This window comes from Bos javanicus, chromosome 16 (assembly GCF_032452875.1).
Source record: "Bos javanicus breed banteng chromosome 16, ARS-OSU_banteng_1.0, whole genome shotgun sequence".
Taxonomy (NCBI): Eukaryota; Metazoa; Chordata; class Mammalia; order Artiodactyla; family Bovidae; genus Bos; species Bos javanicus.
This window is the reverse complement of record NC_083883.1, coordinates 68186308-68212778: the sequence shown is the minus strand read 5'-3', so window position 1 is coordinate 68212778 and position 26471 is coordinate 68186308. Positions and strand designations below refer to the sequence as shown.

Genomic DNA, 26471 nt, shown 5'->3' with positions numbered 1-26471 from the left:
AAATACCTGATAAAGCAAAAATAATACACAAGTCTTATTTTTGGTCACAATACATCTGATCCAAATGTTTAATTCCTAAAAAGCTTAGAGTCACTTTTAGTGTATTCATCCTTCAAAATGAACTCGAGTCACCTGCTCTGAAGCTTTCTCTGAATCACTTATAGGGATAGTTCCTGTGCTAAATGTTCTGATGATTCCCTGTTCATTCTCCTATTATAGAACTAACCACTAGTTAAAGCAAAACATAAAAGTAGTAATAATAAAGAATGAAAAAAACAAAAGAATTTACTAAAACTTGAAAACACTAATGTCAAACCTTTGTCACCACAGATTACAGGTTACTGCTCACCTGTCATCAAAGTATTTTTTCTGACTGAATTATTAAAACCAAATCACTGGAGACCCTAGAGTCCTGTCAGTAATCTTGATGTTCCTGAGTTCTTCGTTACTCTTAGGACCTTACTACATGCCCCACATAATTAATAAAGCATACAATTCTATTTCAAGTCAGATTACAGGCTTCTTGAGGACACGAATCTGACCTTTGATTTGTCACCTATAACACTGCCTTGAACAGAGCAAATGCCTAATAAATATCTAATAAATAGACATACTAAATGCTATAAAATAAAATTAACATTTATGGGGCAACAATTAAGTGTTACATGTTGTCACATTTTAATGTTCTACTTCCCTTAAAACACTCTAAACTATTAAGCCATAGAGCTATGATATTATATCCTTTTAAAATCATCATCCTGTTCAGTGTAGCACACTACACAAACTTTAAAAACCTTCTATCTAGATAGGCATATGCTTACAACTTTTTAAGCATACAGTAAGACTGCAGTCCATGGGGTCGCTACTTCACTTTCACTTTTCACTTTCATACATTGGAGAAGGAAATGGCAACCCACTCCAGTGTTCTTGCCTGGAGAATCCCAGGGACAGGGGAGCCTGGGCTGCCGTCTATGGGGTCACACAGAGTCGGACACAACTGAAGTGACTTAGCAGCAGTAGCAGCAAGTATGAAAAAAGATGTGCTACAGTTTTCAAAATTGACCTATTCAGTCTATGTCATTCAGTTAGTAACAGATATTTATGAATACCTATCATGCTTTAGGCATGGAACTCAGAGCAACACTTACTCTCAAGAATCCTACAGTCTTATGCGAAAGATTAACATCATTAAACATGCAACTGATACTCATCAATAATTATAAGAATGGAAAATAATGCAACGAAGCAGCAGAAGACTATAATTAAACATAATGGAGGAATCCAGGCAGTCTGAGCTGTTATGTGAGCACGTAAAAGTATCCACACAAGTTAAAAAACGCTGTTTAGCGCCTTGAAGACAGGATCAGTATCTTATTGATCTTTGGATAACAAACTGTAGGACTGACAAAATCAACAATCTGTTCAGTCAACAAATATTTACTGAGGACCTATGTTACGTTAGGCTAGACTCTCAGTAAAGTGCTAAACATGAAAGCAGCGAAAGGTGGTAAAGAAAAATGAGGTCTAGAAACTGTAATAATAACAGTTAAAGACATTTGGGAGTACTTGGCTTTGAAATATTTAGAACATGACAACTGCCCTCAGTTTAAACTTAAAGAAAGACCTCAGTAAAGAAGCAGTACAGCTGCCATTTGAACAACATGGGTTTGAAATGCACAGGTCCACTTATACGCAGATTGTTTTCAATAAATACATACAACAGTACAAGGCAATCCATGGCTGGTTGAATCTGTGCACTCAGAAGGAACTTACTCAAGTTATCAACATCAGAGGTGACCTAGAACAAAGGCAAACAAAAATCTCTGCCCTCATGAGTCTAAGATCGGTTGGCAGAAACAGTGTAGTTGCTCATCTAGAAAAACATATTTCACAAAGTAGCAAACTTTTCTACCAATCTGCCTCAAAATTTATCATTCAGAGACTATGCTATAGTTATACCTTTAAAAATATTAGTTTTCAGGGGACTGAAGCACACCTGCAGCTTTAACATCTGGTACTTAGCAATTTAGAGGTTTTTATTTTTGTTTTGCTTTAAAACAAACTTACTGTTCCACATGATTAATATGACCCTGGAGCTGTTGAAAAAACAAGTCGGGTGATCTCCAACCTGCCTGAGGCTTTACTGACAGATTAGAAATTCATCAACTAAACACTTACTTTATTCACAATAGAAACAGCAAGACTCAATCACCCAACTCTTGTGGGGGGTGGGAATTAGTCAAGCAACAGAAGAATGATATGAAATTTATACTATGATATCAGAGATTTCAAGACTAATAAAAAAATGGCTACATACTACACATTTATGGATATCTGCAAGTAATACTTTCATCACATATTTTTTAAAAATGTTTCAGGAAGACTGTATATATTTATACATTTATTTATAGACATGTTTTCATATTCTGCTCTCACTAGAGACAAAAACAAAGCAAGCAGAGCAAAACAAAACAGAAAAAAGACTTTTAAAATGCAAGATCAAATGTGAAAGTGATGGTTAGAGACAGAGAATGTGTTACACAATTACTCAGTATGGCAAATCTATGTTCTGTAAAAATAATCTTGATCTAAATTTTGGACCTGCCCATTTTAGCTTGGCATCCCAATTATATGGAGGGGACAGGAAAATAACAGCAAATAGTCTGAAGACATTAAAAAAAAAAAAAACAAAACTGTGACCTGATGCTTAACCAAATAATTAGTTAAGACAATGGACTTTGAGAAAACTTTACTTAGAATAAAAGAAATCCCTTAAAGCTATACTTTTCTACCTATTTAAGAGTAGGCTTGAAAAAAATCTAATGTATCTTAAATTCTGATACAATTTTCCAAAAAACACTGCCACTTACATACTATGTAGAAATTAAATAGACACATTTTTAAATGACTCAAAAATATCAAATAGGACTAGCTTGAAAGAAATCTACAGACATGATGCTTCAACTAGATGTCCCATAAGTAACCTTAGCCATAGTCTAATCTGGTTCTTAAATAACCTCATATAATTACCTGTGTTTATTTCCTCTGCAATTTCCAAATCTTCTATTTGAATCATACGATCTAACATCTCTAAAAAATGGTCTCTTATTTCTTCAGCTGACTCATCACCAAATTTATAATCACATAACATTACAGTGGATCCCGGAATGGGGACAAAAACTCGGTGAGGGAGAATGTGGAACTCTTTTTCAGAATCTAAAAGGAGAAGAAACAATATTTAGATGGATCTGTCACTGCTATCAGTGATAAATATAAGTATATGAAAGTATATGTCGAAAGAAATAAAGCCTAAAAGGTCTTTTCATTTTCTGTTCTTATACAAAATTCTTACTGAATTCTTTAACTCAATATTTAAGACCTCCGCAAGGGACCTAAATGATACTCCCATAAAATATCAACTCACCACTGCCTTCAATCCGAGGATATTGTTGATTATACATGTTCATGTTATTCACTATTCTATGAAAAAATACTAAGGAAACAATTTTCTCCCTGGTCTCAGAACTTATTGTTTTTCTCGTTTGTTTTAACCTTATAAATACTGAAATTTCTGAACAATTTTTCCCTTCTTCATGCAAATTTAGAGACAAACTAATGGCTCACTTACATTAAATGTATAGATCGTGATAGCGTTCATTTCCATACTAATCTCACCAATGACTTCATCTTACATAATGTAGATCCCCAATCAAGCATGTATAGGAAATCAAGATATACACATTTTCTGTACTAATCTCACCACCAACTCCACTTTGCTTTCATTTTCCCTTTGCCTCATTCTCATAATTAACACTTATTTTGTCTTGTTAACTTGCAATGCCTTTTTGTGAACAGCTTTAAATCATTTTTAGACAAAATAATATGGACGTCAGTAAATAATGAGCATTTCATTCTTTTAATAATCACATTTCCCTCAATTTCTAACACAGTCACTGATCCACATAAACACATAATTATTGTTTGGCATAACACCATGACTGATGAAGTATCAACAAAGACGAGACGAGATTTGTGTAAAGAATGACTTTCAGCAATGGATATGCAATTTAAAAAGCTTCCGATATTCAGATCAAGTAGAAAACCAGGGCTAATGTTAACCGTAACTTACATTTCATTGTTAAGAAACAAGTGTTAGCTTTATAACAGATGACACTGAAGAATGCCTTAAGTGTCACAGAAAATGCCATGGCTTAAATTAGGTGTTCCTGCCAGATTCTGCTTAATATATTGCTTTGACATGAGAATTGGGCCAGTTTTACTCTGTGACCAGACTGCCTCCTAGCTGTAAAATTACATTACTGCAATTTGCACTGTAGTATGTAAACTATCCACACATTAACGTTACGACTATTATTTTGGGCCATAGTTTCTTTTGAGGGGAAAGGGGCATAATTTCTTGAAACAGGTTAAGTTCAAAACTTTCAAAGGTGGTGCTCATGTATGTGTTTAATTGGCATTAAAATTGCATTAATTCTAGGTTTGACTGAAAAAGAAACACATATGTTTGCTTATAAAATCAAATGTTAAAGATTTGGCTGCAATAAACTTAAATAATTTATTAAAAAAGAAAAATATAATTTTTAAATTAAAGTTAAGTTAACCATTTATTACTCAAATAAGACCAAGTTTTCTAGCTCATCTGAGGTTTAAAATGGGAGGGGAGATCTTTTTAAAACAGCCCATCTTAAAAAGTACTTAAAAAAAGAATCCTTTAGGCATATTCCCATAGCAGAGTATTTAGTTCAAAATTATTTAAATAAGTCCAAAACAGATAAAAACATTTACAGTTAAGTCAATATGATAAGAATTGAGTTTCTGCTGATTAAGTATAGAATCCTAAGTCATACTGGAGTACTACAGAAAATTTTACAGAACAGGTGATATCTAAGCTGACTCTTAATGCATGAAGGAATGACAAGTACAGTTAAGAGAGTGTAACCATGACTACAGGCAAAAAGGAAATACAAATGTTCTGAGAGGACAGGGAGTATAGATGGATGTGGAGGGAAGGATGGAAGAAGGTAAGAGATTTCGTAATCGATGACCTCAGTTTCATGAGTGTGTCATCTACTGAGTAAGAAGGCAGGACTGAATGGAGGCTGACAGGATAATGAGAAGGTCTGGGATACTTCTTAAGGGAAAGAGGGAGACCACAATAAGTAAAAGGACCAAGTGGAGTCCTTTGTTTTTTTTAAACTGTCATTTAAATTTTAAGTTCTTTCATCTGGATAGCCAGAATTTAAAAACTATGTTTATATTAAAGATTACAAATGTAATGTTAATATGCCCTTTGCAGATTTCCTTATGCATGCAAAAAATATTCCAGTTTAGGTTAATTTTATAGTATATATTCTAGATTTTCTTTTTCTTCTTCTAAGTCGTTTCAGTTGTGTCTGACTCTGTGCGACCCCATAGACGGCAGCCCACCAGGCTCCGTCGTCCCTGGGATTCTCCAGGCAAGAACACTGGAGTGGATTGCCATTTCCTTCTCCAATGCATGAAAGTGAAAAGTGAAAGTGAAGTTGCTCAGTCGTGTCCGACTCTTAGCAACCCCATGGACTGCAGCCTACCAGGCTCCTCCGTCCATGGGATTTTCCAGGCAAAAGTACTGGAGTGGGGTATATAAGAAAGACAAGCTAAGTTTTACTAAACTAACTAAACCTAAGATCTAAAATGTAGTGTATATATATTAAACTATAAAATTTACATGTTGTGTTATTATACTTGCAATATAGTTTTTACCTTGATATCCTAAGATATACTGACATGTTACTGGAATAATTATCCTGTTACTACAGTTCAAAAATGTTTATTTACACTTGGTTTCTTTTTAAAATATAATCTATAAACAATTACTATCAGAAAGAGTTAACTTTACTGATTGGACATCAGCAAAAATTTCAAAATACTAATTCACTTAATATGAAATAATACCAAAACAGTATTATGATACCCTATTTATGAAGCATTTGTAATGGAAAGGAATATTTAACTAATATATGTGATACAGTAGATCTTTGACATTAATGGTAGATATATCCCATGCCCCTGAAAATCCTAAAATTCATAGTTCAGTTGTAACATATAGTGTTACTCAGAAAGTAAAGTAATGCTTAATATCATGAGAACTAGCACACACATGAAATCAAGCAGCAAAAACAAAGCCACAGAAATGCCAGACTAACTGGGTGGCTAAGTGACCAACCAGGCTTTACATACTTCCCAAAATAAAACTCTCGATCCAATAGCTCCATGTAAAATTCAAAATCATGTCTCAGGAAAATGATATATTATTCGTGAACAGAACTTCAGTTATTTGTGAAGTACATGAAGGATATATATTAAATCTGGAAATTCCAGGTATTATCATACTGGGAATACAAAAAAATTATAAGCAGTCCACTAAACCTGATACACAGGCTTTTAAAACTAAAAGAAGTTATTTATACACAGGAGCTATGTTTTTTTCCCTATAAAAAGAAACACATTCCCTTAAAAAACTAATATATGTGTTTCAACTATGTACATATTCAACTGTGTACTGCAAATCCACTCACATCTGAATATAGAAAGGTAGGTAAATGTGTAGCTTCAAAAAAGCATACTTAATATGATAACCTTCCTTTTGAGTAAAAATAAAAGATTTCTAATACAAATTAGTGAAAAAGTATAAATTGTTCATGTTTCTCAAAAGATGGAATTATATAAGGTTAAGACATCATGACCAGCCTTTTTTAAACCTAATGAAGTCTGTAGAGTAACATGGATGAAAAGTATATAAACTAGTACACACACCAAAAAAAACTGAAAAGAATATGATCAACTGCATAAACATCTATTAAATACTCTATTATATATAATGCTGAATACTAATACATTAATTTTTTGATCATGAATAAGTTCTTAAACTTCACAGGTATTGATAAAAAATAATGGTTTTAAAATGTAACACAGTTTATCCATTTTGACAAAAATTCACATGGAATTTTTTAATCCTCCCTGAAATTATTAAATGTTGACAGATTTGCTATTAGAAGGTGTTCAAAACTTTCTTTAGGTGGCAACTGAAATTTTTCATTATACAAGAAAAGTATGTGATGACATTATTTTAATAGATATATGCAGTAAAAAAGGTGATCTTGACATCCTAGTATATAGATTGAACACATGCAAAAAAAGTACTTAATTTTATACTCATAACTTTTTTTTCTGGAATTTCATTCAAAAGCAGATCCTCAAATAGTATTTCACAACGATCAGCAACTGTATTCAATATATCTCTTTTCATGGCCTATGGAAAAACAAAGAAAAGCACAATGAGAAATAAGATCTATTACTTTAAATTCACATTATTTTATCATCAACCCCTCTCCCACATAACTGACTAGAGAATCCCATGGACAGAGGAGCCTGGAGGCTATAGTCCATGGAGTCACAAAGAGCTGGACACAACTGAAGGACTGAACATGCACGCGTGTATGAACGTGTCCAATAAAGTAACCAGGACATCATTCCACTTTTTAACGTCCATTCATTTAACACGCTTATCATGTTTAACAGCAAATTTACCTAAACATCATCTATACAGTAAATTTAAACCAAATAAAAATGAATGAAATTTTGCGTCTCAACGATAATGCTAGTACTCCAAATTAGAAAATGTATAACCACAACAAAAGTGCCAGTCATCATTTTTTTAATTTCTAAATTATATAGATTATAAAACACCACCAAATAATTCTTCCTAGGAGCACTTTTCTTGCTATTAAAAAGCTCAATTTCCCTCATAAGAAATGATTTCAAATGTACTGATATGTACAGTATTAATTGTGGAAAACTTAATAAACCTGTATAATCATCACTTTGTAAAGGATAGACTACATATGAAAAATAGACATTCTACATATGAAAATCTTGGGATGAATCATCTGGTTTAGCTGGACTGCCCAACAGATTGGACTTTTATCAGTTAAAATCAAATTAATTAAGAAATTTGAGTCGGAAAAAGGATTAAAATTTTAGGATTTTTTAATAATTATGTTAACATGCTTCTTTCATATACCAGTTTTCCTTTTGTACCTGCACAGCATCTTTAACCTTGGGCTTATTACTATGAATATAAGCTCTGCATTTCACAGCACCCTTAAGGTTTACAGAGCCACTGCAGATCTGGACCATGGCTGTGGATCTGTGGTCTGAATTCAGAAGCTGAAAGACAAAATCTGTTTAAGTTCTAATAGCCAATGATTATCAACTATATGAACCATTTAAACATTATATAAGTCATTTCATGAAGCAAGAAGAAATTTTTAACTGACCCAAGTGTCTGAAAATATTCTTTATAAATTTTAGAAGGCCTTTACATTTTTCCTTATAAATTATATGTTATTTTCTGAGTATTTTGAACATACTCTGAAATTAAATACACCACATCTAAATTTTTCTTACTAACATAACTATCTATAATACCTATATTCTTTCAATATGTTCATTAAACATATATTATTTGCAGATAACTCAGATAAGTACTATTAAGATTAAAAGACGTACAAAGAAAACATGATCTAGTAACAGAAGGTATGTAATGCAAGCTCTGCAAAAAAAAATTACTGAAATACAGAGCAGGATGTGATAAATACAGTAAAATTACAAGCAACATATAAACATTCATTTATTTATACTTTTAACTCATAACTTTCGTAAGTCAAAAGTAATGTTACAGACTCCGCAGGTCAACTATGTCTGTCACCAGAAAACGACATCAGTGATCATCACTTTCATCTCATAGACCCATTCTTTTCTAATCTAAGTAGTATTAGTTCATGCTTGGCTTTGAGCTTTTTCACAGACATTTTTAACCTTATCATTTCAACAAATACCAAAACAAGGAGAGCAGTGAAACTTCAAAAGTACTACTAGAGATCTGTACAATCATACTGGAAACAAAAATCATGATTTAAAAAAAAGAAAAGGACGTGGTACAAACATATATTCTAAGTGCACGTGAAATAAACCATTCAACAACAGACTTCCCTGGTGGTCCAGTGGTTAAGAATTCATTTGCCAATGCAGGGGACACAGGTTCAGTCCCTGATCTGGGAAGAGCCGACGTGTCACAGAGCAACTAAGCCCATCCGCCCCAACGACTGAGCCCAAGCTCTAGCGTCTATTTGCCATAACTACTGAGTCCACACGGTGTAACTACCGAAGACCTTGCACCTAGAGTCTATTCTTCAACAAGAGAAGCCACCACAGTGAGAAGCCCAGGCATTGCAGGAGTAGCCCCCACTCGCCCCACTAGAGAAAGACTGCGCACAGCAATGAAGATCCAGAGTGGCCAAAAATAAGTAAATAATTTTTTTAAAAAACCACAGCAGAGTCAACTCTGAAGAAAAAAGACAATTCATGCAATTTAACCACTGCTAACTAACCATGTGCTGGTGACTCTAATGTAATTCAGGCAAAGGCTAATTTTTTTTAAAGAATGTAAGCCTAAAAACAATCAAGGTCTTGGTAAAAAATCTGTCTGTCACAGGCAAAACAGTTCAGAAGGTTCCAGGTCTGCTCAAAACTGTCAATCATTAAATGAAGCAACAGGGTGACAATGCTGATACTCTTTGGAATAAGCCTCCTATGATACTTGTAGAGATCACTGATATATTAATAAATGGAGAGGAGGAGGAGTAATGAGCTCCCTTCATCCACTAAACCTAACTCTACTGTAGAAGAATAATGTCCCATTTTACATATTTAATATCTAATTTACAGTACATATTAACACAGTTGCAACATATATATTATATATGTATATTATATATATGTATGTATTTATATATGTATAAATTAGAACATTATTTTCCAAAATTGTATATATAAAAGACTACACACATACACACATATCAAGGAGAAGACTTTTTAAAAGATAAAAGGACTTGATTCACTCCTTTTTGGTGGAAATGTATTTAGGTTCTATAAATGTCAACCCATCTTGGTTTCTTTGGACTTCAGAACAAACCAGCTAGCAGACTTTGAAAATCGAACCTATTCATAAGTGGAGGGACTTCCGTGATGCTGATATTATATTTTGGAAAAGATCCCTCTGGTTATGGTAACCAAATGAAACCTTATGAAAATGGTAACATTTCGGCTATACCTTAATGTACAGGTAGGACTTTGACAGTCTGGATAATAAAGGAAAAATGGCACTGATAAGACAGATGACTTGGGAAATATACAGAACTTTAAAGGCACAGAAAGCATACATCTAAAATAGTTAAGTTAGAAAATAATGAAAAGACATGCTGAGGCCATAAAAAGCCTTGAATTAGAATTCGAACTAGTACATATAGAGCAATTAAGGAATTTTACACAAGGGGAGTAACACAGTTAGTGTCTGCCCCTTATACACACTTAATATTAATTGGAAAAAAAACTAATAAGTAAATGAACAGTGAATAAATGCAAACTGTGATTCCGAAAGGATAATCTGAGGTAATATACAAGACAGATCAGAAATATGAAAGATATCACAGGAAATATACAAACAAAGGTATCAGGATTCAGAGAATGAATCACTTTGGATAAGAATAAATGGAAAGAGAGCGACTAAGTTCCTTGTGATGAATTAGGTAAAACAATTAGGTTGTAAGGCTAATGGCAATGGGACCATAAAGTAAAAGATGAGCTATGCTGCAAAGAAAGAATCAACAAAACTTGATAGAAAAGTGGCCTCAAATACTTATTGACTCCTTATTATATTAATATATAATGCCTTCTATTCTTCTCTCTATATTCCCACTCTCCAAACATTTTTAACTGCAATTTTATAACTGAAATAATTTTAACTGAATTGTTTCATAAACAAAGAAGTCATGTAAGTATAACTAGTAAAAAGCATACAGGTAGAAGAATAAACTTAAAAAAACACCTCTAAAATGAAAAAAAAGGAGGAAAATTAAAGACTAAAAATACTTTTAAGGTCCTGAGAAGAGAAACTGAGAAATGTTTGGTGGCATAAGTCTGACAATTTAGTAATGCTCTATTGCTAAACACAAAGAAAAGCAGCAATGAAAGCCCCCTCCTGTGACAAACGGATTTTAAGTCTATTTTATTAAGTAAAAAAAAAAAAAAAAAGTCCTAGTAGCATTTCCCTGTTTAATGAAAAGTTTTCTAAAATCATGGATGTACTTTACATGCTATCTAGCTTCGAGGATAATTTCAAGCAGGACTAAAATCAAATGTATACATACTTTTACAAATAATTACCCAAATTTAAATTTCTGAGAAGACATGTGTAAAGTAAAGCAACAATACAAAAACATAAACCTTGCTAATATTGTGTGATTTTTACCAAAACAGAGATATAGATTTGCTTCAAATTAGGTATGTAACAACTCTTCGCACATCACTGCACACATCTTTTAAGTTAAGAAAATTACAACTTTGCTCACAAAACTTACCATACAAAATATTACACACACATATATATGTATATGCTGCTGCTGCTGCTAAGTCGCTTCAGTCGTGTCCGACTCTGTGCGACCCCATAGACGGCAGCCCACCAGGCTCCCCCGTCCCTGGGATTCTCCAGGCAAGAACACTGGAGTGGGTTGCCATTTCCTTCTCCAATGCATGTGAGTGAACAGTGAAAGTGAAGTCGCTCAGTTGTTTCCGACTCTTGGCGACCCCATGGACTGCAGCCTACCAGGCTCCTCTGTCCATGGGTTTCTCCAGGCAAGAGTACTGGAGTGGGTTGCCATTGCCTTCTCCATATATGTATATATACATACACATATGTACATTTTTTCCCTAACTGCTAGGCTACATGATGTCAAAATTTTAATAGTCTTGAGGCAATACACTCCAATAGATTTTATTACAATAAATAACTTGGGAATAAATTCTTGGAAATAACTTTCTTTGAATGGAACATTTTTTATAGTCTCTTTTACATCTCAAAAATGTTTTGACTCTCTAATCACAAGCATAAAAAGAGAAACAGGGCTTCCCTGGTGGCTCAGTGGGAAAGAATCTACCTGCCAGTGCAGGAGACACAGGTTCGATCCCTGACCTGGAAGATCCCATGTGCCGCGGGGCAACTAGGCCCATGCACCACAACTGAGTCTGTGCTCTAGAGCCCGGAGCCACAAATGCTGAGCCCACGAGCCGCAACTACCGAAGCCCACGTGCCCCAGAGCCTGTGCTCCACAGCGAGGAAAGCTATCGCAACGAGAAGCTTGTGCGCTGCAACTAGAGAGCAGCCCCCGCTCACCACAGCTAGAGAAAAGCCCATCAGCAACAACAAAGACCCAGCACAGCCAAAAAATTCATACACACTTAAAAAAAAAAGGATTTCATTAAGCTTATGCTAAGAAATACTGCATTTTAATTTTAGATAAGGAGTATTTTAAAATATTTACCAACTGTGTTAGCACTCTAATATCAAATGAATGATTAGCTGCTTGAGTATTTCCTCTAGAAGATTTTTTCTGAAATGACACAGAAATTAAAAAATTAGACTGTTGAGATTGGAGTGAAACATAAAAGATAATTTAGGAGCTATCCAACATACGCAGAGGAGAAAAAAGTCTTATTATTTGTTTTACGTTAGTCTTTTTAGGTACATTGTTTTGTGTATTCTATATTCTACAAATTTAATGTATACTCTTAAAAACCATTCACTTCCTACTTTTATTCCTCTAAAGCAAGGATTCGCAAACTATGCCTATGGATCAAATCCAAACTACCTCTAGTCTTTGTAAATAAAGTTCTACTGGAACACAACCAAGATTGTTCGTGTATGTATTGTCTGTGGCCACTTTCACGCTACAACAGAAGAGCCAAATAGCTGTAAGAGAGAACACGTGGCCTACAAAGTCTAAAATATTTACTACTTGGTGTGGACATTAAGCTCACTGAGCCCTGCTCCAAAGGGAGAAATCACCAAAGTTCCTCTTCAGACCAAAGATATTTTAGAAGACACCCCCATACACATTCCCTATAAAATGGCCAAACTTAGTATGTAAACTGTTATCAGGGCAGAACATACGACTTTACGACTTTAGTTTTAAGTGAGCAGACTGCAAAGTAGAAATCAGATGAAATTTACATGACACCCTCTCCTGCAGGTTTCAAAATTCTTATGATTTCAGAAATAATCTCCTATCATTTTCTGAGATAATCATGTGCCCTTTAGTTTTAAAGACCTTAGAAATAAGTAGATAAAAATTGTTTTCATGAAGGTAAGGCCTAAATAACTAAAAACAAGTCATCTTTTACTTTTCCTTAAGCACAAATAATTTCATTAGATGATTTTCTCTTGACTCACCTGTCCTTCTAATAGGTCACAATCTTCATCTTTAACTTGCCCATTAATCAAATAAATACCATTTTCTATCTGCTTGGCCCAGCGTGCAAGTCCATTCTTAAAAGAAACACAACATGGACATCTTTCAGATATAATGCCATCTCAGTTAAACTCCCTCAAGTCTACTTTTTCCCACCTAGTACACTAAAATATTAATGATAAATATCCCTAAATTTCAAAAATGTGGCATTTAAATTCAGTATCATGAACAAAAAAGTATATCCCCAATTTTTAGTACCTTATCCATATTAAATAATTGTTTTTCTAATCTTTTTCCCAAATTAACATACATATCACAGATTTAGGTGGCTTCCGGGAGTTGGTGATGGACAGGGAGGCCTGGCATGCTGCGATTCATGGGGTCGCAAAGAGTCGGACACGACTGGGCGACTGAACTGAACTGAATAACCAGTCAAATAAAATTCAGTAATTTCTATTTAAAAAAGTGAGAAAAAAGAAAGAGCCTCAAACAAATATACAAAACAGTATTAAAGAGGAAACAATAAGCAAGCTCCATTTACCTCCTTCAACAGGAAAAAAGAAGACAAAAAAGCTATGAACAAAAGAATGGTACAGAATTACAAAACGTAACTGGAATATGGAAAACAAAACTAAAGAGGAAGATAGTTCCCTGTGCTATACAGTAGGGCCTTGTTTTTGTCCATTCTATTTATAAAAATTTGCATCTGCTAATCCCAAACTTTCAATCTATACGCAATATCCTAAGACAGATCAAAACGGAAAAGAACGTGAAAAATATATATACGTGTACAACTGAATCACTCTGATGTGCAGCAGAAATTGTTGTTCAGTCACACAGTCACGTCTGACTCTTTGCAACCCCATGGACTGCAGCACGCCAGGCTTCCCTGTCCCCTACCATCTCCCAAAGTTTGCCCAAACTCATGTCCATTGCATCAGTGATGCCACAGTGGAAATCAACACACTGTAAATCAACTATATTTCAATAAAAAAAACTGTTTTAAACGACTAAAGATGAAAACAAAAAAGACCAACCGGTGTATCCTCTTACATAGTTATATTTTACAATGTACATGTGCTCAGTTGCTAAGTCATGTCCGACTTTGCGACCCCATGGACTGTTGCCCACCAGGCTCAGACTTTGTCAATGGGATTTCCTAGGCAAGAATACTGGAGTGGGTTGCCATTTCCTTCTCTAAGACAATGTACCTATTACATGTTAATTAACAAATATTTATGAAGCACTTATTACTATGCTAAATACAATAGTATGGTGACATTGTCCCATGTCTAAATTTCTAATCTGGCTGAACTAACAAATCAGTTACCTGTAACAATATTATAATTAGAATGCAATTTTGAAATTATAAAATGAACAGCATAGACAATCAGAATAAAGGTAGATCATCTATTCAGCAATCACTAAAGAAAATTCATTTTATTCTGATACCTTTGTATTTTTCTCCAGAGTATAGCTGACAGAAGTAGTAGACAGCGGGACGTGAATATTAATATAAACTGTACACTCTAAGGAAAGCCATGAAGCTGATAGTCCATTTTGATACTTCCAATCTGCCGGTTTTGCAGAACTCTTTAGCAAAGGGGAAGAAAACATAAAATACGCGATTAACGTAAAACACACGGAGCAATAAAACATCATAAAATGTACAGCCTAGTAATTCATACAAGTTGTTATCCAACATATTTGGCCAAATTCCTTCATCAAAGAGCAATAGGTTAGAACTAAATAAAAATAAAGCATGCACTAAAAGTTTGGTATTCTTCAACACATCCTAGGCAATCCTGGCAACTCCCTCCCCCAGTGAAAGGCTGGTTTAAAATTTTGCCGAGTCCTCTGGTCCTGTAGTTCTCATCTGCAGCTTCACCAGAGTCAATTCTGAAGCGTCTGATGTGGCATCAACAATCACTGAGCAACTGTATGAGGTGCCAGACGTTTTCCTTCTGTCCTATTCCTGCTAACAAAATACTGCAGCTACTTTTCCACTCTGTTTCTTCAACACCTTAGCAAAGGATTAGTTTGGATTCCTCTTGAGTACAGACAATTTGTTTACTAGGCACTGCAGCTCCCACAAGCCTAGACACTTGTACTACAAGCCTCTCAAATATAATACTGGACCCATAAACAAGATAAGGAGAGCTTAACAAAAATATTCTAACAATAAAACAAAACATAAATTTTCCTTGTCTGCAAAGAAATTAAGCATATTTCAAAGTAAAAAACTATGGGTGGTTGTGGACATCAATAAGAAGAGACAGCATTGAGAATTATTAAAACAAAAATTTAATTTTCATTTAAAAGTAGTCTGCAACACAGAAAAGTCTTTATAAAGAGAACTTTTTCTTACCTTTGGATCATGAATATCATAAGTTCGACAAAATATTCTTTACTAATTAAGGATAGAAATAACCAAAAAAGTAAAAATAAAAAAGCAATTCTTAATAATCCAAAAAAAAAACCATCCAAAAATAAAAACAAAGTATATGCATCCAAATTTTTACAAAATCATACCACTTCATGGTATGACACTTAAAGATAGGTATACACACACACATATATATGCATACATGGGTTTGTACAAGTATATTACTTTTATATATATAAATTCCTTTGACTATAATACTTTGGATACTTTATTTCCTTCTGTTTATAAATCCTGCTCATCCCAATGAATAGAATGACAGCGCTTACAAAATTGTCCTCATATACACACTCTTTTTAACAAACAGGAGTGCTGTTCTGAATGGAGTCAAGCCTGGAATGTTTACTGGGTCAAAGAGTCTGTACAGGAAACATTCTAGTTAAATATCAAAGGAGTTAAGAGCTCAGCTTCTGCAGGAATGACCACTTATTTGAATTTTGTATTTGGCAGGTCCTAATTTACTGGACCTTTACATTGCTTCACTCCCTTGGCAAAACTGCCTCATGCTTGGGAGGTACTTGCCCTGCTAACATGTAGAGGAGAGAAGCTAAGAAGGCCCTATAACTAACTGGCTTCTAGAGTCACCTGATCTTGGCCAGAGAAACAAAAATTTCCAGCTCAGTGTAATTGTGCTTTGAGTTGAACATTTTATCTATAGGAACTGGAGGTAAACAATATAAAAGCACTGCTTTGCCTAAGCTATACCTCTCTGTAGGGGACCTAGTGTACTGTAATGTACAGGGGTAGACAGCTGGTGAAGAATTTAGAAGGCCTAGTCCCTGCCTCCTCTCTCAAACTCCTTACAACATGAGACATGATTAACAACCATTAACACTATTCTTATTGGCAGTCCTATTTATGTGTTATTTACAGAAAACTTATAAATGATTTAAATAAACATTTGGGTAAAAAAGTTGCAGGAACATTATATCGGTATCATATACTTTAAAACATGAACACCTAAATAAAAGATACTTTTTTGTAGAAGAGCAAAAGTGAAGTATAACTCGTTCTGAGACCTCCTCTTCTGTGAAATTCCACAGTCTCTTTTTATTCACAGATTTTTCCACAGCAAATACTAGCTGAAAAAGAGGAAAACACAATTGAATGCAAAATAAAAGAAAGGAAAGTGCAGAAAAAGACAACTATAATAATCCTAATTTACCATTTAGCTTTAAAATTTCATGATCGTATCATTAAATTTTCTTTCAAAAGAAAGAGTGAAACTGACTATTAATCATTTAAATTCCATTTTTAGAGATAAATAAAAATTGGGTATTAAATAAAAAAACATAATTCACTGTCATTAATGATCAACTGAACCCAATTTAGGGCAACTGAGCTTCCCAGGTGGCGCTGGTAGTAAAGAACCTGCCTGCCAAGCAGGAGACGTAAGAGACACAGGTTCGATCCCTGGGTCAGGAAGATCCCTGGAGGAGGGCATGGCAACCCACTCCAGTATTCCTGACTGGAGAATCCCCTGGACAGAGGAGCCTGGTGGGTTACAGTCCATAGGGTCACAAAGAGTCAGACACGATTAAAGAGACTTAGCACACATGACTTAGCAGCCATGCAACATTTAAGTGAAGTATGAAGATTTTACTTAATTAGAATGAAAAATGACAAGTGATTTTAGCCTAAAAAAACAGAGCATGTCGCCCATTTGGCATTTCTTATTTAAACATCACAAAAGATGTAAGGCAATATACAAGGGTACATACAATACAGAATAACACAAATTATAAGTGAGAAAATCAGAAGTAAGGACATAAATCTATGCCACAGGTAAGAATGATAAAAATGCACACTTGATATGGGGAGAAGGTTCATAAATGCTCTAAGCTCTCTAAAAATACTGTGCACAAAGAAATCTAATTTGTTCCCTAATTCACATGGTCCATAAGCTAAACAGGTGATCAGAACAGGCACAACTTTCTTGGTAATGATATCAAAAGAAATTTCTAAAGACAGTATCATGTAATACAATGAATAAAACTCTCTGCAATGACCTTATGGGAGACTGTGACAAGTTTTACAAGCTTACTTCATATCATATCCTCAATGCAGGCCAATGGAAAGAAAGAAACTAAAATGCTACAGTTTCTGAAAGAGAGCATTTCTAAAATCTTATATGCTTCTTAGAAACAAGAGATGCAGAAAGCAAGAGGAAGGAGGATCTGTCTCTCTCTAGCACTGAGCCATTCATTCCAATGCAAACCACAAAATGATGCACAGCGGTGGACATAGGTTACATTCCAAAATGCCAAATAGGATGAACAACTGTGAAAGAGGTACACTTATTTAAAATGGTAAAAATGGTACAAGGTTGAATAACTTGCCAGGGGAGGGATTATCATCTCCTTCTTCCTTTACTCCCATAGGTACAAATATCAAAGGTTTGAAGGTGGGATATTTGATGGGAGAGAAAGTTACAAAACTGGAAGAATCTGTAGCATCTGGATTCTGAGCCGTATGCTTTTTACTAGAGAAAGGGTTTTGGGGATTCTGGTGGGTTTTGCACTTCTCAGGATAATGAGGTCCCCTTCTTTCTTGGGGTGGAAAATAAATTTGTGAAGGCTTATCTGGATTTTTAAAAAATATTTATTTGGTTGCTTTGGGTCTTTGCAGCCGTGGGATCTTAGTTGCCCAACCAAGTATCAAACTTGCATCCTCTGCATTGCAAAGCAGACTCTTAACCACTGGACCTCAGGGAAGTCCCCTTATCTGGATCTTGATTACTAAAAGAGATGCAAGCTGGCTGTCCAGAGCTTGCTTCAGGTTTGGGCTTAAGGGGAAACAGTTTGTGGACCCTTATATTTACTGGTAAACTATGTCACCCAATTGACTGACATCGGAATTAAACAAAAAGTAAGTGATTTGTGATAGATACTCTGTCCAGAAATAAAGAATAAGTATCTGACTGCCGTTACTTTATGTCTTATTCTCAGGATCCTGAGAGAACTGAAGAGATGAAGAATTACAAAACATTAATTTCACATTAAGGCAATCACTTGGAGCTAAATGGGAGTTCTAGCAGAATACTGTTATTGCACAATAAAAATTGTTAACCCTCTATAACTTGTTTCACAATAGTAAAAAATTATCTTTAAAATAAGGAATATTTTTAAAATATATAGCTTTGATTGAAAATATATATTGACATATATTACACTCAAGATACTAAGCAATTTTGTCAGGAGCCACGATTGGGTGGAAAAGGCTGTTTTAACATAATCCCATCGTAGAGAATTAATCTAAACATGCCTAGGATCACTGTAAACATATACAAGCAATTAAGATGTAACTTGAAGAATTTTTGATATTTCAGACTTACTCTACGCAGGGTATTTTGAAATTCACTTCCCATTTCTAAAGCTGTAATAATAAATACTCCAAGAACTAAAAGTCCCCCTGGTAGCATCCTGGACACCTAAAAACAGAAATACAGCATTAGCTAACAAAAGCATTTGACACTTTATGCAACCTGTGTTTGAGAAGCTAAATATTAGATCAGTAAATGCCTACCTAGTACCAACTATATGCACAGCACTGAGGTGAGGGCTTTGAGAAAAAGGTTAAAATATTGAGAAATGGATGATAACGAAGATGAATGGGGTGTCAATCTTCCTAGAGTATTCTTAACTTTCTACCTTAAAACTACTTTATAAACAAAACCATTTAATAATGACACCCTTTAGTTACAGCCAGAGAAGGCAATGGCACCCCACTCCCGTACTCTTGCCTGGAAAATCCCATGGACGGAGGAGCCTGGTAGGCTGCAGTCCGTGAGGTCGCTAAGAGTCGGACACGACTGAGCAACTTCACTCTCACTTTTCACTTTCATGCATTGGAGAAGGAAATGGCAACCCACTCCAGTGTTCTTGCCTGGAGAATCCCAGGGACAGGGGAGCCTGGTGGGCTGCCGTCTATGGGGTCGCACAGAGTCGAACACGACTGAAGTGACTTAGCATAGGATAGCATTAGTTACAGCAATAAGCAAACTTCTTTCTTATAAGATCAAAGACAGAAATCTCTACTAAATTTTTCAGTGACTTCCACTATCAGCTAAATAAACAAATTTTATCTTAGGCTGGTATTAGACTCTCTAAAATCTGATGGATTTGATATGCAGAGTCTCATCTGACACTACTTCCCATGAAATATTCAAGTGTTAATCACAAACTTCTCACTGTTCTCCTCACATACGGCCAGGTTTTCTAACTCTATATCTTTCACTCAGCCTGGAAGGATGTTCTCTTGTATATCTACATGTTGGAACTCTACTGAACACCTCAAAGTCAGCTTGAGGAAGCTGTCTTCCTCGATCCTTTGATCTTCAAACTCATACAGGATTTCACTACAGTTTTCCCATGGAGCTTATCACATGAACCTGGGCTGTGGTTATGTGTTTCCTTACTGGTTGATCTGGGAGCTCCTTAATAGAAGAACTTAACTCTCAACTACCTCTGTATTCCTATAATATCCAGCAGAGTCTGGGATTTGAAGAGAGGGAGTGCAATCTGAAAATCCACTGTTTCCTATTGTTTAGATTTACAAATCTAAATTTTAAATTGAAATCTTAAATTTTAAATCTCAATTTTAAAAATCTTATTGATATTGGGTATTTATATTATTTAGAGCTTTTCCGTACTCTTAAATAATAAATGGTTAAAAATACTAGCAAGTTTCTGTGTCCACAGGATTATCTGCTTATAATAAATCTCTTGAAGTGGATAACCAGGCTAAAAAGTTATACATTATTTTTCAGGATTTTGACACATACTACCAGTCTGTCCTTTATAATATCTAATTTTCCTTCCATATGATTGTGGCTAGTTCCTCATGCCACAGGTATTGCTTTCTACCAGTTATACTCAAAAGATCAGAGTGCTCTGGTTATCTTTTATGTACTTAATGTATACGCAAAGTTTTCAGAAAATTAGATACCATAATCTAACTCCTAATATATTTGTATTATGTCTGCTGATGTGGGAGAGCTGGGTTTGATCCCTGGATGGGGAAGATCCCCTGGAGGAGGGCATGGCAACGCACTCCAGCATTCTTGCCTGGAGAGTTCCATGGAGAGAGGAACCTGGCGGGCTATACAGTCCAGGGGTTGCAGAGAGTCAGACATTACTGACAACGAAGCACACAGCACATGTTTGCTGATACCTCCGTCTGATTTCATAAATTCTAAATACTATAGAGACACAAACTTGACCTACAAAAGCAACGAAATTTCCATATTTAGAATGGGGAGCCTGCATATCTTTTCAAAATCATAAATAAATAAAATTAACCATTTCTTTCTAGAGGCAATAAAGCTATATACTTTGCCCTATAAATTTTATGTTTGTATAGATGCATATAGATTTTTTTAATCCAGTAAATATTTAATATTTCATTACAAGATCATATTAAATTTTTAATGGACTTTTTTAAAAAAACCTAAATACTACATCCCAAAATAAATGCAGATAAACAAGTATGTGTGTTTGAAGATTTAAAGCTAAATGGAGAAGGAACTAATTCTATTTTTACCTTACTTTAACACTGTTCATTGGATGATATAATCCAATTCACTTTTAAGTGAATTTATTCATCGTTTCCTTCACCCACCCCAAATCTGTTTCTTCTTTGTGTAATGGCAACACCACTTTCCTGGACACCCTGGAAAAAAGTCTCCGTAACCACCTTCTACTCTCACAATCTCTTTACTGCCAGTTTAGTTGGTCACTAAATCATCTTAATACTAGCTCTTTCTCTGAAATGTTTTGGCAATGAAGTTCAGCCCTCTGCTTCAGTTTGTTGATTCATCCATTCACTTATCCTTTATTCTGGAGTTCTCATCATAAACCATGGGAATACTATGCTTGGCACTAAGGATACGGCCATAAACAAGAGACATGACCCCTGTCCTCATGAAGCTGAAGGGTCTAGTCACTAGACAATGTCATCTTTTCTTGAACTATTACTATAAGTAAGTTTTCTGCTCTTTCCAGTCTCCCTACTCTCCATTTACACTGTACCAAGGCACTGAAATTACTATCTCAATTATTGGCAGATCAATCCTCCAAATAGGGAGCTCTCAAAGTCTACTACAGAGCGACAGGCTCCCAAATGAACTCCTCCCTTCCCAGGATGACTGACACTTCAAACCATCCATAAACTGACCCCATACAGTCTTAAGCCTAAACACCCTCTTTAATACACACCATGCTTCAATTATACCCAGTTGCCTGCTATTCTAACACACCTTTAAATTTCATGCCTTTGGGTCACTTATCCACACCTTTGTGCATTCAATGTCCTCCGTGACTTCTTCCAGCAAAGTCCTATTCATCTTTAAAGTTCAGAGTCTTCTGTGAAGCTGTTTGAATCCAACCACTTATAGATATTTGATCATCCCCCACTCTATATTCCTATAGTACTGTTCTATTTAATCTCATTTGGTAATAATGTTTTTCACTTTGGTTAAAATATAAATTCTAAGGACGTTAAAAAAATTTTTAACCATCATTTTACTTTCTCAGTACCTAACTTAAGTCTTTAAAACAATCTGACCAGCAACAATATTATCAATAACTAGTATTATTTTAAAGTATAGAAAAATTGGAAATAAGCTAAATTAAAAAACACAACAGGTTAAAGTCAACAATGGAAAAGCATAGCATAATGAGATCAAAGGTTTTCAAGTCATGCTGCCTGGGTTTAAATCCCAGTTTCACGACCTGTTACACTAATCTTGGGTGAATTACTTAACTCCAAGTAAGAAAATGCTTTTTTAAAAACTAGATACAAGTAATCAACAACAAAAAAATATAATCATGAATGAAACACAGCAGAAAATTCTCCTAATTTTTTATATACTACTCAAGTTTTGAAAACCTATGAGTACTCTGAAATCCTAGTCTAGTAACCTGAGAATAAAGTATTTTTATTTTGTTAGCAAACACAAATTTAACTATATAAAGAGACAAACATGATGACCTGGTGGGCGTGTTCTGTGGCCCACTCTTCATCCAAGTTATCCAATTTGGCTTTGGAATGTGTGGGGCTCTCATTCTGTTCTTCTTTGGGTGGTGTTCTTGTGGCAAGAATCACATAATCCTTTTGTGAGGAACACTTGAAAACAAATTAGAAAAGCTTACTAGAGGGAAATGTCACCGAGGAATGCAAAGCCTTCATGATATGCAAAAACTGAGCAATATTCATAGCAGCTTAAATTGTCAATACCTGTATTATAATGGAATGAATCTACAGGGAAACCAATTTTGATGGACAGCCCTACAATATTTCCCTCACGTGTTATCTTTCAATATATTTAATACCAGCTCCTTATTCATTTGGCATCATGAATATGCATCATGTAGTGGTCCTTTAAAATGGTTTACTAGATGACTGAAAGAACTGCATCTTAAAAACGTATTTATATATTTCTGGCTGCGTTGGGTCTTCTCTGCTGCGCGTGGGCTTTCTCTAGCTGCATGCACAGGCTTCTCTCACTGTGTAGCACGAGCTCCGGAGCAGAGGCTCAGCAGTCACGGCACACAGGCTTAGTTGCTCTGTGACATGTGCGATCTTCCCGGACCAGGGATCAAACCCCTGCCCCTTGCATTGGCAGGCGGATTCTTAACCACTGGACCACCAAGGCAGGCCCGTAAACTGCACATACACTAAAAGATGACATGCTTGGTCAATTTTCTAGTTATTTTATTTATTTTCTAAGTAATCTCAACAGATGAGATAATTCAACAAATATAAAATCCCTGGAAAATAAAGCAAGAAATGACCTTGTGCATCTTACTTTCACTGAAACAATGGTAGTGGGGAACTTGCTCATATGGTCCACAGAAAAACAAAGTGGGTGTAGGACAGATAACCGAAGTGTTATATTAGATGGATGTTCCTCAGTTTTAACAGCAATTAAATGCTAACCAAAAGTGGGAAACCTGAAGATAAAATTGGGGAAAATTTACTAGCTCAGACTCATTACAGTGAAAATCTCCTACAGAGTAAAAGTACAAGGTAGCATGATGTTATCCTCATGACCTGAAATCCTAATCGTTAGTCTCATCCTGGAACAGAACAAAAAAAAATGAAGAGAAATTATTTCAATAAAAGTTATTTCCAGAACGTTACACTGAAATGAACACTGGGAACAGGTAGGCACTGATTAAGAAAACTCTTTGCTTTCATAAAATCTATGATTTTGAAAAGAAAAAGAAACTGACTCTGAGAATAGGAAACAGGCAAGCCTGAAAGCTCGAGGGGAAGGAGGGGATAGTGATGAACCTGGAAAAAAGAGAAAGCAGCAGCAAGAATGCTGGCAGGAATGAGAAGGCAGCATGAAGAGGGAGTGGAACTCTCCCTAAACTGTGGGAGACTCACATGTGAGACGGCGGTTGTGCTGAGAAACGGGCTACGTGCAGTACGGCAAGTCTGAAAAAAGGTACTTCTCCCTGACCTTTTGCCTTTACTGATTACATCTTTCTCTAAGACTTTTCTTCCCTTCAGTTTTTAAAATAAAGGGAAGTAAAGATCCTTAAATAAAAGGTTTCTAACAAAAAGAATCCCGTAATAGATGTTAAGTAACCTGAATCTAAAAGCCCTGCCAGAGAGGCCATCTGGCCGGCTGGTGAGAAGCCTCATGAGGCGGCAGGACCTGGGTCTGCCCTGTCTTATGAGAAATCAGGTTTGTGAAAACTCTTCGAATGTACCTGTCTCTCAGGGCCACACTAACACTAACTAAGCACATTCAGAATGATGTTGAAAACGAGAATACCATGGAGGGGTATGAGCACACAGATCCCCTGCAGAGTGCATTCTTTCTAAGTAGACAACACAGGACATCCAATTATAAGAGAAAGTAGCTTAGGAATGTGCACAGTAGCAGAACAAGGAGCGCTAATTATGCAACTTGAATGTTCTACAGCATCATGCTAAAATACCCAGGAGGAAACCCGTCCCGACGGACTTTTATTTGTTATTAGGCCTCAAAATCAATCCTTGGAACATAGTACACTCTCCCCAAATAGAGTGAAGATAGAAGCAGCCGGTGCACCTGCGTGACTCTCGTCCGTTCACTGCTGTGTACTGCTGACAGTCCTCCCTGCTGATTAACACACCTTCCCATCAATTATAAAAAGTCAGTGGGTGCTCATGCTTTTTAAAGTAATTCTCCAAACAGTTGTTCCATTTTGTATTGCTTTTTAAACTTAACTCTAAGAGGGAAATAAAATCTAATTTCCAAATTTCTCCCAGTCTCTGTCCCTCCCTCTCCAGTGAACCAATATCAAAAAAAAAAAAAAAAACCTTCAGTAAACGAGTACCATGGTATGTAATAAAATATGTTACCTTTATTTGTTACAGGTCTGAGATGAGACAAACTCAAAATAAAACTGTCAAAAGCTACTTTGTAAAGAATTTGACAACCTGGGATTAAAGATTAGAGGGGAGTAAAAATCACTTTGAAAAGACAATGAAATGTGAATAATCTGGTCAGTAAAATTCTAATTTTGGAGTTTTTACCTTATAGGTTACTTTTACATTATCAAAAGGGAATGTGTTCTGACTTGGGCAAACCTGGATTACATTCTTCTTCTTCATTCCATCCCTTCATCACCTAAGTTGGGTTTAACTATTAAATAGAATACTTTAACTTTAAACAAATTAGTTTCATCAATAAACGCACAAGAAAAGATACATACCTGTCCTATTAAAAGACCAGAGACAAAAGCTTTTCCCTGCAGACTGATGTTTGAAAGATACTGGCCAACAGTCTCTTCTACAATGTAGGTTCTTCCCATTATTAAGAACTAATTCAACTTCCTAAATTACAAGAAAAAATATACAGCATGTTTAGGCAAAAACCAGAATTTGCAATGGCTTTTCTCATGGGGATAGTATAGAGAAACTGTACTAACCTGACAATATCCCAAATCTTGTAGTGACTGCTTACTCAATAGAACATTCTTTCTTCCAAATTGTAATTCTCAATAGAGAGTTGCAGGAAATGACTCCCAATCAACTACAGTTGACATAGCAATAAGCCTAGTCCCATATCTCAGAAGATATGGAAAAGGAAATGGCAACCCGCTCCAGTATTCTTGCCTGAAGAATTCCATGGACAGAAGAGCCTTGTGGGCTATAGTCCATGGGGTCGCAAAGAGTCAGACACAACTGAGCGACTATCAGTCACATATCACAGATAAAGAGAACACTAAGCTAGTGAGCCACACACCAGATTTCTTACTGAAATCGACCATTCCTTGGTTCTATCACCTTTGGTAATTTACTGCAGAGCCTCTCTGTGCTCGTTTCTAAAATAAAAAAGATGATAATTTCTGAGATGCTCAATGAGAGGTTCAGTTCAGTTCAGTCGCTCAGTCATGTCCGACTCCTTGCAACCCCATGAATCGCAGCACGCCAGGCCTCCCTGTCCATCACAAACTCCCGGAGTTCACTCAGACTCACGTCCATCGAGTCAGTGATGCCATCCCACCATCTCATCCTCTGTCGTCCCCTTCTCCTCCTGCCCCCAATCCCAAGAAATAACAATGGTAGTCACTCCAAGGTTATGATATGTAACTTTCTAATCTTACTTTTTCTAGTGTCATATACTAGCCATGTTAATATGTAAGAAACTGAATGCAATAGGA

At 35.6% G+C, this 26471-nt stretch overlaps 1 protein-coding gene across 2 annotated transcripts in view; it reads right to left on the bottom strand.

Moving 5' to 3' along the window:
• Nucleotides 1-26471, bottom strand: part of ODR4 (odr-4 GPCR localization factor homolog) — a 35336-nt gene that overhangs the window by 7266 nt on the left and 1599 nt on the right. The window contains exons 2-12 of one of the 2 annotated variants that reach the window (XM_061383501.1): nt 25521-25641; nt 22801-22935; nt 19145-19240; nt 16786-16892; nt 15736-15772; nt 14820-14960; nt 13349-13444; nt 12441-12509; nt 8101-8229; nt 7224-7312; nt 3031-3218 (exon numbers count right to left, since the gene is read on the bottom strand). In XM_061383501.1, coding sequence (XP_061239485.1) covers nt 3031-3218; nt 7224-7312; nt 8101-8229; nt 12441-12509; nt 13349-13444; nt 14820-14960; nt 15736-15772; nt 16786-16892; nt 19145-19240; nt 22801-22935; nt 25521-25619 — 1186 coding nt within the window. In that variant the 5' untranslated portion in view covers nt 25620-25641. The remainder of the gene's footprint in view (nt 1-3030; nt 3219-7223; nt 7313-8100; nt 8230-12440; nt 12510-13348; nt 13445-14819; nt 14961-15735; nt 15773-16785; nt 16893-19144; nt 19241-22800; nt 22936-25520; nt 25642-26471) is intronic. The other variant, XM_061383502.1, reaches the window with a different exon arrangement.